This window comes from Anabas testudineus, chromosome 6, assembly GCF_900324465.2.
Source record: "Anabas testudineus chromosome 6, fAnaTes1.2, whole genome shotgun sequence".
Lineage (NCBI taxonomy): Eukaryota > Metazoa > Chordata > Actinopteri > Anabantiformes > Anabantidae > Anabas > Anabas testudineus.
Genome location: NC_046615.1, coordinates 16,655,315 through 16,676,664, shown reverse-complemented (window position 1 = coordinate 16,676,664; position 21,350 = coordinate 16,655,315). Strand labels below are relative to the sequence as shown.

The 21,350-nt window shown below is 40.9% G+C and overlaps 1 protein-coding gene across 8 annotated transcripts; it reads left to right on the top strand.

The window, feature by feature from the left end:
- Positions 1–131: 131 nt before the first annotated feature.
- On the top strand, positions 132–19,696 carry LOC113165781 (coiled-coil domain-containing protein 136-like). 8 transcript variants are annotated; one of them, XM_026365503.1, is made up of 10 exons: positions 132–325; positions 1,481–1,544; positions 8,251–8,568; positions 11,121–11,195; positions 11,836–12,138; positions 12,841–12,958; positions 14,076–14,349; positions 14,504–14,635; positions 15,906–16,018; positions 17,607–19,696. In XM_026365503.1, the coding sequence occupies exons 1-10, from the start codon at positions 308–310 to the stop codon at positions 17,617–17,619; spliced, it is 1,428 nt and encodes a 475-aa protein (XP_026221288.1). In that variant the 5' UTR covers positions 132–307; the 3' UTR covers positions 17,620–19,696. The 8 variants fall into 8 exon arrangements, 7 of the variants coding, with proteins under 7 accessions (XP_026221288.1, XP_026221292.1, XP_026221290.1 ...); XM_026365505.1 differs by lacking the exon at positions 132–325 and adding an exon at positions 332–567; XM_026365502.1 differs by lacking the exons at positions 132–325; positions 1,481–1,544 and adding exons at positions 332–567; positions 953–1,277.
- Positions 19,697–21,350: the final 1,654 nt, after the last annotated feature.

Here is a 21,350-nt window from a genome sequence, read left to right as displayed (position 1 = left end):
ACTATTTCCGTTACACAAACTTCTGCTTTTATTTTTTTAACATTTCCTCTTTCATGTGCCGCCAGGTTCCACATGAGAATAAGTGTGACTATATTCTTGATGTGCGGGTGTACATCTGCAAAACACTTCCTGCTCTCTGTCAGTACTGTGATAGGAATATCCTCCTACAGGGCCAGCGAACGGTTAAGCCTGGCCCTCCTTTCCTCTCTCTCCTAGCTGACATATTTTCAGACTGGTTCACGGGACACCTCATATTTCTGGATACTTACGCAGCGCACAGAAGTTGCCAGATGTAATAGCTGCTGGAATGGAGAGAGAGAAAGAGGTGAGAGACAGATAGAGAAAGTGATATGCGTGTGAAGGGTAGTGATGAAAATAGATGAGAGCGCGCCGCTTCAGATGGTGATTATGAACCACTGTTAACCATTGTTATTATTATAAGCAGTAAACAGAAAGAGAAAGAGGTTAGCAAGTGGAGGAAATGAACAATGGAGGGGAAATGCTCAGTAATCTGCAGTGTTAGCCTGTCACTCACCGCTGCAACAGCCTGTCTGGATCTCATTATAGGTAAATTCATTTGGCTTAGGGGCCAAGGCTGAATGTGCACAAGTGTATGAGAGGAGAGAGAGAGAGAGAGAGAGAGTGTGTGTGTGTGTGGGTTCAGGAAAGATAAATAGTGTATATTCATAGTTTGTTCTGCTGTGGACACATGTTTTAGTGCTATTTCTTGGTACTCATCAGCTCTAGAAAAAATGTTATTCACATCATTATAGTAATTATTGTCACTCCTTCAAGATACTACTAATAATCAGTCAAAATAACATTTGACTTATCTCACATCACATTTTCTTCTTTTTGTTTGTTCTGTGACTTTGTTGTTTTTGGTTCTGCAATTGGACCACATGAGTGTGATGAGGTTATGGTCCTGAGTATGCATTTCTTGTATATACAGTATGTGGGGTATACCATAACAGAATGGAAGTGGGGGAAACAAGAGGAAGAAGCAAGAAACGCACTGAAAAGATGGAAGGATGGTGTGAAATGAGTAAATTAAAAACAGACACAGTGTTTTTATCTGTATGTGAGTATGTGTGTCTGTGTTTGTGTGTGTGTGAGGGAGAGAGAGAGGGAGAGAGAGAGAGAGAGAGAGAGGGAGGTCTTTGCAGTGAGACCGAGTTTGGAGAGCAGCATCTTTCCCTCCACTCTGCTCCTCCCCTCTTCCCTCTCGGCATCTCTCCCACGCTCCAGAGCTCCGGATCCTCCCAATTTCTCCCGAGGTACAGCCTGTGTGTGTGTGTGTGTGTGTGTGTGTGTGTGTGTGTGTGTGTGCGTGCGTGTGCGTGCGTGCTTGACGCTGTCCTGAGCACTTTCCGTGTGTTTGTCTGTCTCTCTCTCTCTCCCTGCAGCTGAGGTGGGCGTGTGGAGCATCTGACCCTCTCTCGCCCACTCTCTTTTCTCTGTCTCTCCCTCTCTCCTGCAGCCACAGGGGGCTATGGATGGACTGCGCTTACCTCCACTCATCGAGGAGGCTTTGGACTCTACAGGTCTGTGCAGCTGTTTTGTCAGTGTGTGTTTTTCTGCAGCTGGATGGGGTGTGTGTGGCTCGTCTTAGCCCTGCACTACAGATCACATACGATCAGCTGAGAAGGTAGACGGGTCGATGCGTATCTGCGCTAAGACAGCGTGTTTACACCTAAAGTAATGACAGGGGTGTTGAACTGAGCAGGAGCAGCCGGTGATCAGCTGGTAGGAGGTGTGGAGACCTTGGTAGAAGCCGTATGTATTAGACAGACCGACAGACCAGTCAGTATTATTACAGTCAGCTATGGCGTCTGTGGACATTTGAGGTAATGGTTGGCTGGCAGCCAGACGGAGGAAATAATGTAGGCATTAGTTCAGGCTGGGCTGGATGTGTTGCATATGTTCTTCTGAGGCTGATTGAGAATTGATGCACCGTGGAGCCATGCAGAGCTGGCTGTTATTGTACTTACACTGTTTTTAAACCATATGCTGCTTGCAAACTACTTCTTGCTGAAGGCTCTCTTCACACATTGTGGTTGAGTTGAACTGCTGCAGAAGAACTTCCTTTTAACTCTAAACTCGATTGAATGTTGCTGTGTGACGTTTGGCACAATGCTTTTTCTTTTCTGTCCTGTCCTGTTTTAAACCATGCACAGAGTTCGACACTGTGCAACTGTGGGACGGTTTAGGGAAGAATGTGTGGAATGGGTTTTTTTTTGTGTGTGTCTGTGTGTCCAAACAAGGCAGAAGTGTGTGTTTTCTGCCTGTTTTGAGTGAATGGTTCTGTGCTGGACACTGCAAGGAGGATGTTTGTTAGTGTTAAGGGGCTCAGAGGTCAAAGGCTGTTGACCTCTGAGCCCAGGCACCTTGACCAGTGGTCAGGTTGAAAGAATGTGGCTTCCTTTTCCTGTGTACTACTGTCCCAACCAAGCGTCAGCAACATGTTCAGTAAGTATTTCTTACTTGCTCTGTAGAGTTTGCTGTGTTCTTCAGCACTTCAACTAGCTCAGTGTTTCCCTCTATTACATTTATTATGCTGAAGTCTCCATGTTGACCATCAGAACATGGATGCTGTCTCAGGAGACATCCTTCCTCCCTAACAAGCTTGTTTGTGTCTTCTCAACTCTGGGGACCTATTTTTCTTTCATCACAGCCTGAGGCTTTTTAAAGATGAAAATTCAACATCTAGTGATGAAAGTGTCCTGTTTAATCTAGCATGAATCCTGCCTGATTGACCATAAAGACAAAGGCAGCACAAAGTAGATTGAGCAGCAGCTAGCAATAACTCTGAGCTGAGACTGGGGTCATTTTCAGCTACCTTCAGTTTATGGTTTTAGAATAATTTAACTTTGCTCTTTAATGTAGTTATTTTCTTTTCAGCTTTTCATTTCTTATTTTCTTTCATGCCCTTCTTTCTTTTTTTTGATGACAGGGAGAATAGCTTGTAAAAATCGTTGCCACATCTACCACATCTATAAATGCTCTCACACAAATACACTCTCCTACTGATCAATACACCATCAGCGGCTAATTTGACATTTTCGAGCCACTTATGTATCTTTTAACCATCGTCTACCATCTTGTTCCTCCCATATCTTTCCATCCTTCTCGCTGCTTTCCCACTCAATACCTCTTCCCTGCTTTTAGTTGGCTCTCTTCAGCGCCCACACACCCTCCAACACACACACACACACACACATGCATGCGTTTGCATAGGCACATAAACTTTTGCACCTGCCAGTGCCTCAGCCCACACACTATATCTCTCCTGCCCTCTCCTCCTTGCACTCCACTCTTCTCCAGTGTCGTGTCCTCACACTGAAATTCACATCAGCGGTGATACTCCCCAAGGGTGCTCAAACAGGATTTCTCTCAGCTCTCTGGAACTAATAAACAGCAAAGTTGATGTCTTAGACAAACTTTGTAGATCTGGGAACTGCAGAGACTGCCATAAAAACAACGCTGTGAGAGTTGTTTACCTTGGCCAGTCACGGGGCTAAATAAAAACAAGTCTTGTGTGCTTTTCCACCATGAGGCCTCCTGGTGCCTTCTATCTGAACCCCAAAGCTCAATAGTGTGACTTTTCTTCCTGCACCACTCTATCCCCACTTTCCTCCATCAGACTTTTGTGTGTCGTTTTAAAAGAGCTTTCGAGGCACTCTGCAGGACAAAATGGAGCGTGCCACATACATATTTTTATTCTCTCTTTGTTGCATAATGGAAAAAATCTTCAACTTTTCAGTCAATAGAGAAGGTTCACGAACTCCCTGCAGCTTATTCTATGGATTTTTCTTAACTTTTCTTCTCGCTCACAGAAATGCTCAGCATTGTCAACCTATCATTAGCGTGCCCTCTCTCTCCCTCTCTCTCTCTGAGTCTTTTTCCTTTTTGGATTTGGCAGAGACATTGCGAGCTGTGGTATCCCCTGTTTCCTCTGTGATTTAAGCGATGTAAAGCCTTCCAGAGAGACTGCTTTCAGGTGGGAGGCACTGATTTGTGATCAAATGGATTATCACTGCACTGCTTGTTTTTCATGCTTTGTTCTCTGCCTCAGTTTATATCCCTTAATGGAATAGCTAAACGACAAACAAATGAGTAAACACACTCCACCACCACACACACATTACTGTAAAAACATATCCTGTGAATTGACCACCTGCAGTACGCGCACAACGACAAAGTTTTAGTGCATGCTCATCTAACGAAGCCAAATTAACACATCCTGTAATGCATTTCTATCCCGTTGACCCACTTTCTCTTATTTCCCTTTGAAAATACAAACATGGATTTTCCATTTAAATAACAGCGTGACTCATTAAGTCAGTCCAACTCTTGGGTGCTTGTGGTTCCTGTTTCTTTTCTTGTGTTTTCCTGCTTCTGTTGTTCCTCAGCCTCCCTGGAGTTTTCACGCTTTAAGTACTCAGAGAGAAGGAGATACGTGTAAACTCACATTAACCTCATGAGACCTGCATCCCTGTTGCTTGCCCCTCAAGCTGTTGAGTGTGATGCAGTTTGAAGTCAGAAAATCTCATAAGTCCTATGAAAATCTCAGATGCTCACAGCATGGGCTTCACGTTGAGATCGCTGATAGGGAAAAGCAAAGGTTTCAATCACTGTGGACGGCTGATTTAACACAGTAAATTTCCATATATTAAAGCACTTGGTTGGTGGTGTGTTGAGGTCACCATGGAGACGAACTAGCGTTTGTCTTTACCTGACTCTTTGTATTTCATGACGAAAGGAGCAACTTTAGTACCCTCGAGCTTTAGCTCCCTCTCGCTCCTTCCATCTCTCCTGCTGTCTTCCCTGCCTTCCCTCGTTTTCTATTATATAGTCTCTCAATTTTCTTGACCCCTCCCTCCTTGCTACAGCATTAGCGCTGGGCTGACTTCAAAGCTGGGGTGTGAGGGGGTGGTGTGCATTATGCATGGCCTCCTACACAGCTGCAGTGGTCCATGTTGTATGTACACATACCAAACACATGCGCTTTAAACATGGCAGACTTGTGTGATCATATGTACTGGCTTACAGTGATACACAAATGCTGCACATACACAGACACACACACCATCACCACCACCACCACCACCTGTCTACTCAGTCCCATTTTCAAGCTTGGTTCACCACAAAGCACCCATCATACCACACCTGTACACAGCTTCCAGTTCCTGTTTCAGTGAGCTGAACCTTCTTTTCACAGCTGATTTGATTCCAGATGTTGCTCTGAATACAGTCAAATTAGATACTTAAGCATCAGTCACTGGGAGAGAGTAGTATCAAGTGATTTACTACAAATAGAAGTAATGCATTTCAAACCATATTTCACCTGTCTACAGCCAGATCAAGACTGTATAAGGAATTTAATTAAATGACAATTCCTTATGCAGTCATAGGTTGTAGCATGTTGTTATTTACTCTACTTAAAGTGTAAGATTGAATTGCAGTTTGGCCCCATTTCTAATATGCAGAACAGTCACTGTAACTGAAGAATCACATAGAGTTTATAATGAAAAAAGCTCTCCTGTGGTGCCAGGTTAAAACAACTGTGTCCCACATCCACCCCTCTCCCAGAAAGCATCCGTTTGCTTAATATCCTCGCTCTGCTCCTTGCTCCATCACTGGATACCAAAAGAGCTTGGGTTGCCACACTAATGTTTAAATTAAATCTCAGACAGCTATTCTAAGAAGCTGACAAAGAACACTCTGTGTACTTGTTGTCTCTTTTCTAAAGTGGCACAATGTTTGCACTGACATACTCAATGTGTTTTGCTGCAGTGTGATTATGAAGGCATGTGCTGAGGCTAGATAAAGCCATCCTTTCCCTGAAGCTGCAACACTGCTCCTGAGATGACTCTCCTGCCCATCCCTGCTCTTGTATGCAAACAGCATCTATGTCTAATGTAATCCCACCGTGACTAAATACCAGCTCTGTGCCAAGTATGCAGTGGAGTGATCACAGGTGTCACTGCAGCTGATGCTGCCGCACAATGTGTTTGACATTCACTCACAAGGTGAGGTGATGAACCTTCTTTAGGCACTGAAATGATTTACAAAAAGCTAAGAAGGAAGGCTCACAGAAACAGTGGAACGATAGGATGGGTGCTTGTGTGAGGGTGGTTTGTAGACTTGATTGGCACATAATAACATGTTCAGAGATACCATTATTATTTTGCAAAGATATCATTAAAGAAGTTAAGAATGGTTTTCTTGCACATTACATCTTACTAGAATTAAAGGATGTCTTTAACAGTGTCTCAGTGCTTAATGAAGCAAAGAAAGCACCATAATCGTCGTACTCCATGTTTTCACTGGAATCTGAACACTCAGCTGTACTTTGTGTCCATTAGAGGACACTCTGGATACTGCATTTGCAAGACCAAAGGGCATGATACAAATGCAGAACAAATCACTTGAGCCAGAGCTGTCTGAGTTATTATACCCTGAGCTAGACATCCTGAAAGATTTGGATGTGAGTTATAATCAGTGGGAAGCCTTTTGTCTCTTGATGGTCTTTAGCTGCCGCAGGCTGTACAAGCAGCTACGTCTCTCTTCCTGCCACATGGCTCTAGCTTTCTTCTTTATGACTAACTCATTACACCAGCTCCAAAGTTTAATGACAAAATAGCTCAGTGCTCATGAAACCTCTCACATGCCTCTCAGGGGTTTCATTGTTTAAATTAACATTATTATGAAACGGAACAGACTAAGGCTACTGCTAATGTCATGTACTGCAGATGTACTGTACAGTATAAAATAGGTTGCATGTACTTTGTTGTGGTGAAAATGGTCGCATCTGGTGAGGAGCACAATAAGAAAGAGAAATAATTACCACATGAAATGGATGAATCCCCTGAGCTAAGATTACCTGTGAGCATCACTCTTAATTAGGTAGTTCTTTAGTTAACGCTTTACTCTGTCCCCTGCTGCACCTTCCTTTTCTGTCACACGTCTCTATTCCCATCTCTGTGCAAACACCATTCCTTCCCCATCCTCACCCTGCTTTGTGAGTACAAACAGCAATTTCGAGGGCACTTGGGGACCACTCCAGCATGAATGTGTGATGCTACATATCAATTTATTTCTAAGATGGACTTGACCGTAAAGGGCATGTTATTGAGAGAAATGAGTGAAACGCTACCAGGCCAGTGTGTGATGTAAGCAGTTTCCAGGGATGAGACTGTAAATAGGGTGCAAGCAATATTTTACGTTAAAGCTTCTCCCGAGAACGAACCAGAGCAGTGAATATAACGACCATTTAGCTCTGACCTTTCTTGCGCACAGCAAATCTCATGTGACTAATAGGAAAAGAATGGGGATGTGAATTTACTGTTATGCTGCTGGGGTGTAAATGACGCTTACCGTTCTAGTTTTCTGAACTGCTCTGCATTTGTTTTCACTGCTCTAGCACATTACAGCTGTTATGATGTCAAATAAGTTTATATGTGTTGTTCTACATTATGAACAATATCTCATTAGGCCTTTTAGGCCCATATTAACAAGACCAGCTACTCAGCTCAGGCTGAGTAAATAAAGATTTGCATAAGCGTGTTGTGTGACACAGCGTAGTACGAAAGCTGTGCGTTTGTCACATTTCTACTGTCTATGCGTAGTAGCTTGACTTATTATGGTCTTTGAGGTGCATTGCTGTGTGGTGAGTCATAGCCATTGCTTCAGCACACTGGCCCATCTCCCCCCTTCTCTTTCTGCATTGTGTAAGCTAACGTACTCCACCCTCTGGTCGAAGATTTAAATCCACAGAGCAGATAGAGCAACATAAAACAAATGTTTGTTTCTTTTATAAATCAGTTGTGATTAGCATGTGTTACATATTTATAGTTTTACTTGACATAGATATGTTATCTAACCTTTGACAGACTCAACAGTATCCAGAATATAATCTGAGGCGTTGTTTCCCAAGTAAACAATTTTCATGTTTCTTTACTATGGCAACCTCAGTTCTAATCTTGTGTTGTCTGTTACTTAGTGTGTTTTAATTATTGTGTTAAATTAGGGTACTTGAATTGAGTGAAGGATTTTGTTCAATGGACTTGTGCCAGTTCAATCACAAGATGGTGCTATTGATTCAAAATAAAACACAATCCATGCAGCGTTCAAAGAAAGACTGAATTCAGATGATGATTTTTTTTCACCTGTATATCTCTCTTTCTGTTTCCCTCTTTTTTCCCCATCAGACATGTCTTTCTAATATCGCTGTCATCTTTCCATTAGATGACCCGTGTGATCTGAAAGCAGAAAGCAGCCCCGCCATGGACAACGAGATCACAGCCAAGGAGAGAGGTGTCCTGGAGGAGAACAACGAGAAGGAGGAGATGGACCACGAAAGAGCCCAGGAGGAGGAAGGGGAAGAGAAAAAGCTCAAGGAAGAGGAAGGTGAAGAAAAAGATAAGAGGAGGAAAGAACAGGAGCCCCTGACGGAGGAGCAGGAGTTGGAAGAGCTGAGGGCCCAGGTGCTGCAGCTGCTGCTGGAGCTGGAGGATGCCAGGGAGACCTCTAACAAACACCAGGAGAGCTTCCACGAGCTTCAAGGTGGGACACTACTGTGCATTAATTTTTAATGCCTTGAATCACTAAACTTAACAAAGTGTTCTGCATTATTTACAAACAGCCCTGAAATCTGTGCAAAGCATATTTAAGCATCTAAAACTACTTCTGCATTTCACGCGCACGAAGGCAAGCTAAATCACAAGAAACTAGGCTGACAATCAGGCTGGGATGATTACCAGGAAGTGAATACTCCATGTTGTGCATTTCACCAAATTTGCATCAAGCTGAAATTAGCATTATTCAATTTGTGTTAATTTAAACTAAATTTCTTCTTCTCACAACCAAGGAAATGCATGTTCTGTTTGCAGGTGACAATTTATGAAATGCGATGCTGCCACCTTCAGCATATAAACAGTGCTCCTTTGTGTTACAATCAACACTATCCATGTTTCTTACATCCACATTTCCCACATCTCTGCAATGTAGGTGGGGAATAAAACACAACACGACTACAAAGACAAACATTTGAAAATAAAACTTAATTAAACACTTAATTAAAGGTGAGCAAAGCAACTATAAAAAAAACTACCTGCTATCTAAACATGACGTGAACGTCTCATTCCACAATCTCTGTGTTTACATATTCATTACCTTTAGTCACACAAGAAGATTGCTGCTTGACTATCCACCTGAGACATCTCCTGTTCGTCATAGTCTTGTTGAGCCTGTACAAGCATAAATGCGGTCACTGACACGGTCAGTTCGTCATAGCCGCTAAATGGAGCATCACACCACACCTTAGAAATGATGAGCTTAATGTCCAGGAACACGAGCAGTGAGTAAACCCTTAGGTATCGGGTGACACTGAGCTCACTGTGTGCACATTTTTCACCGAGCGCATGTAAGTGTGTGTACTAATAAAAGATGCGGTATGGTGAGCTCAGTTGTTTGTCTGGCAGTGGGGAAAACATTCCTTAGACAACTGCGTGCATGTGTGGAAGCTTCCAGACTGGGTGTCCTAGACCACAACGAGAAATCACTACTGGTCAACTGGTTTGGGGGAGAGGGGCTGTTCAGGCTGCTGGCAGCTGTTGTGGGGGTGGTGTGTTGGAGGTGGTAGTGGGAGTCCAAAGTGTGCACAGTCAGAGAATAACACAAGGTGAGGAGTAGCTGAAGATAAAATCTCCATGAGTAGAGATGATTATCTATAGTAAGATAACCTGCCAACCACACTGTGTACTATTTGTAATGTGACTGGGAACATACCGGAAAAGTCTGGAACAACAAGAACTGAGAGCTACAATCTGAAGTTGTGCTGATTTTTCTTTACTGTGATAAAGTAAAGGCTTTAATAAAATAACCAAGCACAGACCATAACAGACAGGAATACAGAAAAGCTACAAGTTATAATATAACAATACCAGAAAAGAAAATCAAATCGAATCTATCCATCACTTTGTTGGATTGTGCAAGGGAGAAAAGGAGCAAGGGTTAAAGTTTGAAAAGAAGGAAAAACCAGGGCAGAACTGTGATTGAATTGGAACAATGTTGTGGCTCATGACAGATTTAGGGTTTAATTGATTAAAGGTGTATAAGAAAATGATACTACTATTTCACTATATACTGTATATTCAAACTACATCTCTTCACTGTCCTGTACATGTCTGGTCCTGATTATATTGTAATTATAACAATATGTTAGTGGTGTTAGAAAATAAATAGATAAATGTTATTTAATCATTGCAAACTAAAAACTAAGAGTCTCCATGCTCGCAGCTATGTGGAGCTACACCTGGACACAGCAGTGCTTTAAATCTAAATGCTAACATTGTGCTAAAGCTGATCTTTCACAAATATGATGTTCACCATGCTCATTACTGAGTTTAGTATTGCAGCATGCTAATATTTGTTAATTAGCTGTTAACATAAAGTACAACTAAAGAAGATAAGAAGTGCGTTCGATTTGACAGATATTTGGTCATAAAATAGTGGACAAATAAAAATCTCGTCCTGATGATGGTGCTAGAGGAAAAGTCAGAGTATCATCAAAGTGTGTAGATTTTATTGTCTGGGGATCATAAATGTGCGTTTATTATTTCACAGCAAACTAACCAAAAGATGGTGAAATATTCCAGTCTGGATGTGGTTGAATTGATCCTTTAAGAATATGCAGGCCTAAATCAGCCGCTTTCTTATTCAGCTGGCTGCTGCTGTTGTTTTATTAAATCCACAAGAGAATCTGCCTGAAGAATGCAACAGAAATTAATCAGCACGGCACATACCAATGGGAGCAAAAAGGAATAGAGTCGAAAATAGCAGCAAACCAAAAGCTGTGAAAATAGCATCCAGAGCACAATCTGTTTATTGTGCTCTGTTGTCCTTCAAAGTTAGTCTATTTATTCACTAATAAAGTGGATATAACACTGGTGGTCCTGCTTTCGCTGCAGTTAACACAACAACACAAAACTACTTATGTAATTCGCTCATGTTTCAAGTTGGAATAGCTTATCAAGTTGTCATCTTTCTATTGGCCTGCGTTTCCTCTTAGCTCTCTACCTATTGAACAACCTCTCCTCTCCTCACCTCTTCACCAGGTCTGTTAGAGGAAGAGCGTCTCGCCAGTGCCCATCAGGCTGAAGCTTTCACGCGCCAGATCCAGAATCTGCAAGGTAACAAAATATTAAATCTCTCAGCAGACTGTTCCCTTTGACCTCCAGATACAGATACAGAAACAGGAAAAAGAAACACAAAATACAAATCACATATTTCATGTTACTTTTACAGTTAGTTAAATATATTAAATAGTTAAATCAATGCTTATTGTCTTGTCAGGATGTAATTGACTGGAACATATTAAATTATTGCAATTTTTTGGCTAATTGATTTCTTGATGTACTTTTTGTGGCCAGATCTTTATTACATTTTGGTAAATAAATAAAAATAAATCGAGTAATCATTCACACAGAGACACAATTATTCTTAAATTGGATGTGTGGAGGTGAGTAAAGCACACCTCAGTACTAAAATAAGAAAATGAATAAAGAAGAAAGGAAAATGATAGAAAAGAGAATGCACACATACAATATAAAAGACGTTCTGTTCCTGAAAACTAATCATCAGAATCTGAACCTGAAAAGGCAAAGTCTGTTACAATCAGTTACATCAGCACCTCTCTCAAACAGTACCCACACACACACACACACACACACACACACACACACACACACCCATGCAGTCAGTGCATTATCACCCACACATACCCCATAAAGAAAACCTAAAGTTCTCCTTCTCATCCTCCTCTCCCAACAGCCCAGCTGCGCTCTGTGCAGGAGGAGATGGACAGCCTGGAGGAGGAGAAGGAGAGCGAGCTGGCTGAGGCCCAGGAGGAGCTACGTGTGGCTCAGGAGGAGGTGATCTTGCTCCAGCAGGCGGCAGAGGAGGCCGCTGCAGAGAGGGAGAACGACATCGCCTCGCTGCAGGAGGAGCTGTGCCGCCGGCGGGCCGAGCTGCAGCGCCTCAGCGAGGAGACTCAGGAGTATGAGCTAGAGATCACGACACTAAGGGCTGAGATCAGCATGAAGAGCCAACGAAGGGAGGCCGAGAGGAGAGAGGGTGAGTAGTAAAGTAAAAGAGAAAGAGCAGGAAGAAGACGGCAGACGGAGAAGAAGGGAGGTATAGTGCGTCTTCTCCTCTCATACAATATTTACCTACAGTACATCAAAGTTAAAATACAACAAGTTTTACACATCATCCTCGCACCTTGTGGAAACACCTGAGAAGGGAGCTCCTTATAAAACACAAAAAAGTACAGTTCCTGCTTTCACTGTGGAATTTAAACAGCCTACTTTCAGCTTACTTTGTGGCTCTCTTGTAATCATGAAAACAAAGCATGATGTTATAGATATTCTTTTTCCATCCTGACAGTGGGATGCTTCATGTCAGCATCCCACTGTCAAGAACATTAATCGTTTGTGGGATTTAATATTACAAATGTGACTGCTGAGTGTTGCAAGGGGAGTGGTGTGTGTTTGTGTGTGTGTGTGTGTGTGTGTGTGTGTGTGTGTGAGAGTGCATTTAGGATACCAGGGACGTGAAGTCATGAGGGAGGGACACACACTTCCAACATATGATATCACTGCTGTGCTCTGCAGCTGAGCCTCGGGTGGAACATAGGCTAGTTAATATAATTGAACAAGACCCAACATTTAAATGCAAGTGCAATATAATACAGAAGAGTTTTGGTCTTGGGGCTGGAAGGCTGTGACCTGCATTCTCCTTCAATATCTTCATCTCTGACCTTTCTTGTTCTGTCAGGTGACGTGGACCTGCTGAAGGAGGAGTGCCGTACGCTCAGGGAGGAGTGTCAAACCCTGAAGGAAGACAACAGACGTCTTACCGAGAGGCTGCAGCTGCTCCAGAGACAGAGGACATGGTGAGAGGTCAATCGCTGCTCACTCATCAGCTGTGCTTACTGGATCAGCTGGAGGGGATACTCTCAGGAATACAACCCCTCGTCACAGCCATTTGCGTCACGTCTCATTTAGAGAGTACTGGCCACCTGCTTAATCACTGCACTACATTTGTAATATGAGGGATTACTATTAAGTGCGGGAGCCATTAGTTGATTAATTGATTGGTAAATTGACATCAAATTAATCTACAACTATTTTGAGGCTAAAAGTTAAACCACTTGACCTTAAAAACAGTCGCCCCACAATATCTATTTAGTAGCTGTTCTGTGGAGTTTTGTAACATCACATGATCTACCTCAGCGGATGGAAAGGAGCAGACTCACAGCTGTGAGCCAGAAGAGGCAGGAAGGATGATATTTATGTACAACAGGGAAAAGTAGTGCACAACCCATAAGATAACATAAAATACAGATAGACCTTAAACAAGGTTTTTAAATGCTTACCTACAGTAAAAGCTGTGAGCTGTGATTTGAATGTTTTTAATGGGTATAAAAAATATATTATATCACAATTATCCAGCAAATATGCTTCTCATCTTGCTCCTGCTTCTTAAACAGGAGGAGTTTAAAGAATTAGGAAGCAGAAGTGTTTAATTTTGCTTTTAGAATGAAATTGCGGTGAGCTGTATTCTGATTAGAGGCTGACTCGATACCTTTAATCACTGTAACCTGTAACTGGTGCCATTTTATGGGATTCTTAAATTGTTCCTCTGCTGGCATATTATGCAAAACATTTTATGCCAACTGCAATATCCTATTAAGACAATTTCTCTTATTCAGACAAATCTAAAATTACTTTTTTAAATGCAAAATATGCTTGACAAGATTGTATTTGTTTTTAGAAAGAAAATAAGGCTTCATCACATATCAGACTGTATCAACAACACACTGAAATGTCTGCACACCGTTTGTGACAACACAAAGGAAGAGCGCTACCTAGCTCTCTACTTACTATGTCACTTTGATCAAAGGCATTATCGGCACATTTGGGGCTCGTTTTGGAGCTTTCAGGTATTACAGTTTAAATTGAAAGCATAGTGGACTCTTTACCAATACCCCTGTTTCATCTGTCTCACAGCTCCAGTGTCTATCTCTCACTGAAAGAGGAAGACGCAGAGGGCACAGAGGGGAAGGAGATGGAGACCGGCTCAGACGAGGTCATGACTGAGAGCTACATGACCATGGCCCAGTCTGAGAACTGTCGCCTGGTGGACGCCTCCATCCAGAAGAATATATCATTTGATGGGAAGCCTGTGACACCGACCAGCTGGAATGGAGGCATTGGGGAGATATTCTCTCTGAGGGATCAGCTGAAACAGGCTGAGGAGAAGGCCTCACAGGTCCAGAGAGAAGTATGATAGCAAAGCCTCAGGAGTTAAATACAGACATGAATAAAACATGCACGGACTCGGATCATATCCGATTAGGAATCTCTTCTTTTTAATTCTGTACACATTCAATTAAAATCCAATTTTGTTTGACCTCTGCGTCGTCCCCCCCCCTCAGTGTGATGGTCTGAAAATGGAGCTGCAGGAGCTGCAGGTGCTGTACGACAGCAGTCAGAGGGAGCGAGCAGAGCTGGAGGAGGAGCTGCAGCGCTGCAAGGCCGAGCTGGAGAAGCTGTCGGGGAGGGCTCAGGTGAGGGACAGACATGAATACCATAATAATATACAGTTTGTATCAAAAGAAGGAAATGCTAAACAATACTGAGCGATTAAATAAATCTTCAACTAACACGTAACACACATCACATCTCACCTGCTGTTTTCTGTTGAGACCATTTCTTTATGTGTCTCATACTGTAGTAATGTATGTTTTGATATGAACTGACTTGGCCAGTCAGACCATATCAGTATTTATTTCTGTGTTTTGACCTGGGAAAAGTTTCCCACAACTGTGTCTGTGTCATAATTTCTATGTGACAACAATGCTTTAACACACAAAAACACCAAAACTGTAAAACAGTGGGACAAAACAAGCTGTTGTATAGTCCTATGTTCAGATACTGTTCAGCAGAGAGTAACTATAATACATGCGCACTTTTAAATTGTTAGTGATTTATCTTGCCTTAAGGTTTATTAGTGTGATTAGGTGGTGTATGATATTCAGCCTCATTGGAAACAGCTGAACACCTTTCGTACCACAAAACCAAATTAATTTCCTTCTTTGCTTATTGTTTGGTCCCCTGGGTTTGACACAGTTTGTGAACATGTGCATAGTGTGGCACCTGAATGCAGCCACCGGAGGACAATCTGTGTTTTCAGATGTGTACAATACAAAGACTCAACGTTCTGCAAAGTGATTTTCATGCAGTTTCAAAATAGATGCATAACAATCGTTATCTGAAAGGAATGGAGATATGTATCCAAAAGTCGTAAAGTCCAACCCCTAAACTATGCTGCTTTGTTTTGGAGAGAGGTAAAAGTCTGTGTTTTGTCTGCAACACGCGTGATGAGATGTCTCCCTTGTGTCAAACTGTCTACCTGTGCCTGTCTCTGGTGCTGTCCTTGTTCTCTGAATGTCCATGACCTCTCAGCCTGTTTAATATCAAAATTTTGTAAAACATAAGAACAACTGAGCTATAAAATGAGGATAGAGAGACAAAAATACCACCATATGCTGGTCACAGCATACTGTATGTCTTTCTTTTTTGTCATCATAACATCTCACTCAGTCAGTAAATGCCACACCGGACTGCTCAAACATACTCACAACCTGTTTAATTGGGAATGTACATCGCAGCTCCACCCCTTCTTATCAAAGCCATTCATCAATTGAGTCGCTTTTGTTGTGGTGGTTCATTTGTGCTTTTTATCTGTGTATTTGTTATTTTGTTTTCTTCAACCCATCAGCTCATTCATTCCCTTCATCCCCATGGTCCTTGTGTTTGTTTTTATTTCCTCCTCAGAGATTTATCCATCCGTCTGAGCACCATGTTCTCTCCATCCCCTTCATAGGAATGATTGTAATAGTGGCTGTGGTCTGGTGCTGGTTGTCGGAGCTGGCGTCCCAGAGAGCAAGGTATGGGTGGAGCCTATCTCTATCTGATACTGTACACAGTGGTGCTGTACGCAGATTAAAGGGTCAGTTCACCCTAATAACAACAATAGCAACTCAACCTATCGATCTTGCAGTTCAGATGCTGTTGTTTTGGTTTTCTCTAAAACATGCTCACTCTAATATGGGGCAATATTATATAATATTACATACTATATATTTACATAGTTTGAGGTGGTAAAAATGCTTGAAGGAGCCTTTTAAAGAAACCGTGCAGCAAGGGCAATTCTTCTGAGAGAACTATAAATAATAAACGCATAAATTATTATTTAAATATTTATTTCCAGTAAACAATATCAAAAATAGCTGGTGCACATAAGAGTGGTGTGGTGAAGGAGACAGCAGCATAAAAGGATGTTATTATGTAGGTATCAGTTAGTTAAAAATACTGTGCACCTGCATGATTTAGGAATGACGGACTGTAATTAGTTGACAGCAAAACAGTTCATGAATGAAATAGTGACTGTGGAGCATGAATAAAAGAGTTGATACTAATGAGACAATGTAAGTGTCACTTCAGTGCTCTGCCCACGCAGATGATCTGCTCTATATCCAAAAACAAAACAAAACAAGGAACTGACGTTATTTTGGTGAACTGGCCCTTTAAGATTAATTACTGGGAATCTTTTGGTTATGGGAGGGTCAAAACTGAAGAAATGTCAACATGGCTGTGAACAAAGACACAGTAGATAGTGATGTTAAAGGGCGACTTCACTAATTAACAACTAGCTTTCTATAGGGAGTTAATGTATATCATTAAACCTCAACCTATTAAAAATATCTCTCTGCTTTCAGCAGAAAAACTGGAAGAGCTGATGTCATCTGTAATTTTGGTCAAACTGCTCCACTCCTGCAAAAGTGCTTCAGCTGAGCAGAGAGATATTATAATACGGAGAAGGCTGCAGAGACTTTATTACCATTTATACAAATGTACTCCCCAAACTAGAACGACAGAATTCAAGTTGAAATTTGAAAGTTGCCCTTTAAACATCTATGGGAGGTTGACATGGGACGGGTGGGCAGTTTGGCAAATTATGATAAAATATCTTCTTGTCTTGCACTTAATAAGTCATTTATAGTGTAATATTTTGAGAAATATTTATAAATAATATTTATTTGTTTTTTTTAATCAAGAGTCAGATGAGAATTTCTCTTAAATACATAAGTGGGGAAACAGCTAATTCACAAATAGAAATGTATAAACAATAATTTGTGGTCTTTGGGTGGAGTTAAGAGGTGGAACTAGACTTGTTCATAGTCACCATACTGCTACTGAGTGGAGAGATAAACAATTGAAATAGTAAGAAATAGTAACGACTCTTAATTCCCCTCAAACCACAAATTGCAGTTTGTTTTTGTTTTGTTTTTTTGCACAGACAAAAAAAGATTTAACTTGTTTATTTGTGAGATTTCGTGTTTAGAGTATTTCCACATGAGTTAGTAACAATCTTCTCATCTCACTCTTAAAGAAAGTAAAGGAACCGAGAGTTATTTCCTAAAATGTCAAACTGTACTGACTCCGTCTCTCTCACTCTTGTTTTCCATCCCTCAGGGGAGTGAGGTAGGTTGGAACTCCATTTTGACTATCACTGCAGCCACAGCAGTGCTGCTAATGATGACTAGCTCGTTGAGAGCTCTCGTCCGATGTTGATTGGATGGGCAACAACTGCACGGGGACAGACGTCTGCTTCAGACCAGCCCTGGTTCTCTCCCGCCTGAACTGGAATTTTCTAAATGTGATAGAACTGACCAGTAGTAATAGTATGGGAAATTTTTATCTCTAACGAGAAGGTACAACATGCACACACAGGATGAGAATAATGTGTCCTGTCTCATTTTATTGGTGTTTTAAGAGGAGGCCTGCACATGAGGACTGATCTCACTCCACTAAATGTATGCTATTGCTGTGTCATTCCTCCTGTGTGTCTGTGACAAACTCTTTTTCTCTCCTTTAGCTAACAATGTGAGGTTTTCATTGTTAATGTGCACCAGTTGGTTTTACATTTATTGAAGCATTATTTATTTATTTCTTTGTTTAAATAGCACCTGGTTGTTTAATGCACTGAAGGTTCTGATATATACATATACATATATATATATATTCCCTTAAAACTTTAACAGAAAGTGCAGCAATTACTTACTTCAAAATACTAAATGCGATATAATAAAATACTAAAATACTGCAAGAGTATTTAAGAAACCAATGCTTAACCTGACGTCACCCCTGGAGGGTGGAAATGACGTTTATCAGTTACATGTTTTACTCCAGGGTTGTTGTTCTGCCTGAGCATTGTCATGTAACTATCAGGTAACTACGAAGGCAGAAGGTCCGCACAGTATTTCTCATTAATCTTGTCTGATCACGTTTTGCCATGAAAATTCCCTCTAACACCCGCAGCTGCACTGTTAATCACTGTTAATGTACAAAACTGTTTGTGGTGGTTTGGTTACGTACAAGTAAACATATCCTGGGAGCGAATTCTGGGACAGTAGAGCTACAGTATATTATTATTAGTTTTCTTACATAGCAACTTAGTTTCAATTTCAGTGTTGAGAAATCAATTTCACTTTCTCTTCAGCAGGATTGAAATGACTTAGTTTTCCAAGAATATGCTTCTACAGATTTATTGTGATTGCAGGTTTGTTAAAGGTACACAATGTGAGAATGCTGTCATCATTTCCTTGTTTGCTGATGGCGTGCTTTATGTGATATACTGCAGATCTGGCAACCACCGGTTAGCATAGGGTTACTTGTTGTGAGGGCATTAAAGGAAGTTTTCAAAATATGTAAATAGGTGGGTGTCTGAAGCAATTAGTTTGTCATCAATTACAAAAAAATATATATATATCTATATGTGGAAGGATTATTGTTTACAATTGTGATTTTTTTGTGAAAACAATTTGGAACTGCAAAACAGCATGCTACAAAACATATGTAAGCACAATATAATTTATGTTGGTTATGTTATGTTACTTTGTATTTCCTGTAAATAGATATAACATATAGTATTATGGCAGAGATATTTCTTAAATCCATTTGTACTAGCTTTGTAGAAAGTCAATTCTATTTTGAAAGAGCATCGTATATTTGATAGCCAAATTATATGCTACTTTATGTAAATGTTTATTTATGGTGACATTATTCAGAAGACCTGTTAGCATTGCTAATCATTCTATGTGCATCTATGTTTAAAAGTGGTGTAGTCATTGCATGCATTTAGATTGCATTTGACCTTAGTTTCCAGGAAGATGTGACTCCTGCTTTTTCCAGTATGATACATCTTAGAAATGTATTGGAATCCTTTCAGAAACGTTTGTCACACAGCCTTGATAAGCAATGACCTATGTTTTATCTCACATACTGTACTTTACATAAATAATGTGCCACTGGACTGCATATGTCAATGTCTGTTTAAAGAGATCAGTAAGCAATAGAAAAAACGAAGCTCCCACCGACTGAAATTCAGCTTATTTCATAAATATTAACTCTCCCAGTTTCACAAGTTTCTATATCGCACAGTGTTTCTCAGCTTGCTGCTTTATTGATAGCATTGTCGTTTTCAATATAGTTGTGGTTATTTTGTTACCTGAAAGTCTATTTTGTACTGTAAATGACTTGAGAAAATAAATATACCCATGGCACATGATGTCTGAGAGCTTTCTTTTATTAGGACGTAGCATCACCAGCTATCACGGTCACGGGGTTTAAGGTATCAAGGAATCCCATTCATTGAAATCAACAGCAGTCAACTTGAGTCACACCGTTTCCCCACTGGCATCAGGTTACACAGGTTATTAATAACCTTCACTCCAGAGACATGACATAAGCTCACAGACATGGATTCTTTACAGATGGCACCAATGCAGTTGATGCAGTCTCTAAATTACACTTATTATAACAGTGTCATCGTCTAGATAATTAGCTGAAAAGTATCCTGGATGTTCAGCTTCATGAACTTTTACTGAACCACCTTCCTGAATAAATACTTATTCCCATCTGACTCAGAAACAAGTTTCTAACTCGTTCATTTTCAGAATTAAAATGAAACATGTCTTAACAGTCAAAAACATCAGATGCAGATCACCGGCAAAACCTAATCAGCTGGTCTTTGGCCTCGAGCCTATCTGTCCAGCCATTTCACCCTTAATCCCTTGTTAAATATTTAATACGTTCAACTGACAGGGCAAGAGGGAAAAAGCCAATTAAAAGAGTAGAAAGCTGAATGTGAGAGCGGCCATGGGCAGTTTCTGAGATATAATGTCAAGTGAACCGTGTCCAGGTCAACAGATTTAGTTTTGTCATTTAGTTATAAACTTTATTTCCTCTCACAGGTGTGAGTTAGGCACAAAAATAATATTTAATTTCCAAAATCATCAAATGTATAATGAAATAAAATCTCAGCCTGTGACAGACAGATGTAACATACTGTGTACTTTAATTATTACTGGAGATTATTCTGGTGCATGCTTCAAGTGAGCATAAAATTATCCTACGCTGCCAAGGTCTTACTGTAACTATCCAGGTTGTTTGAGTAGAGTAGATTAGAGCTCTAATGTCCCTAAAGGACAATTTGTTCTCACCAGAAGGGAAGTAAATCCTCTGTCCTAATGAAAACAGAGCAAACTCGCCGTGTGGAGAATTCTGGGAGTCCACTGAGCTAAAAGCGACAAGATCATTTACGTTACACTCGTGATTTTTAGGTGTGTGTGAATCATTTTGCAAATAGAATAGTTCAACCAAACACTCGGTTTAAAATGGAACAGCAAAAATCTTTAGAGTTTCCTATAACATGGTGAGATCAACATGGGGACCCCTGCTGAGTCCAGACTGAGTATCTCGAGAATGCTTTCTGCATGTGTCACAGTTATTCTTATCTTCCACTACTTCAACAGCGATGGTGCTGGCACATGGTGTCACTGACTGCTGAGTCACAACACCATGACGCTCTCTAAACCTGCATCAAAAGCAGTATTTGTTCGCACTGACTCGCTTTGTATAAAGATGATCAATTTTTCAACACTGACGACTGTTTCACCATCTTTTTTTTATACATGTGGCATCTTTAAGCAGTGATTTCTGTCATGTTGTCACTGGTCACAGTTGGAGATGGAACGTGTTCTCAGTCAATTTAATAAGTCAGTTCATTTTCTTTTTTTTGGTTTGTTATGCAGAAAATATTCAACCCAAACTTGTAAATTCCTTGTTGGTTACTAACCCCACTTTAAATTGGACATAGCTTGCCAGTGCTGAAAACAGTTTAAAAGTTTAATATCAATCATCCCCCTTATAACCCTC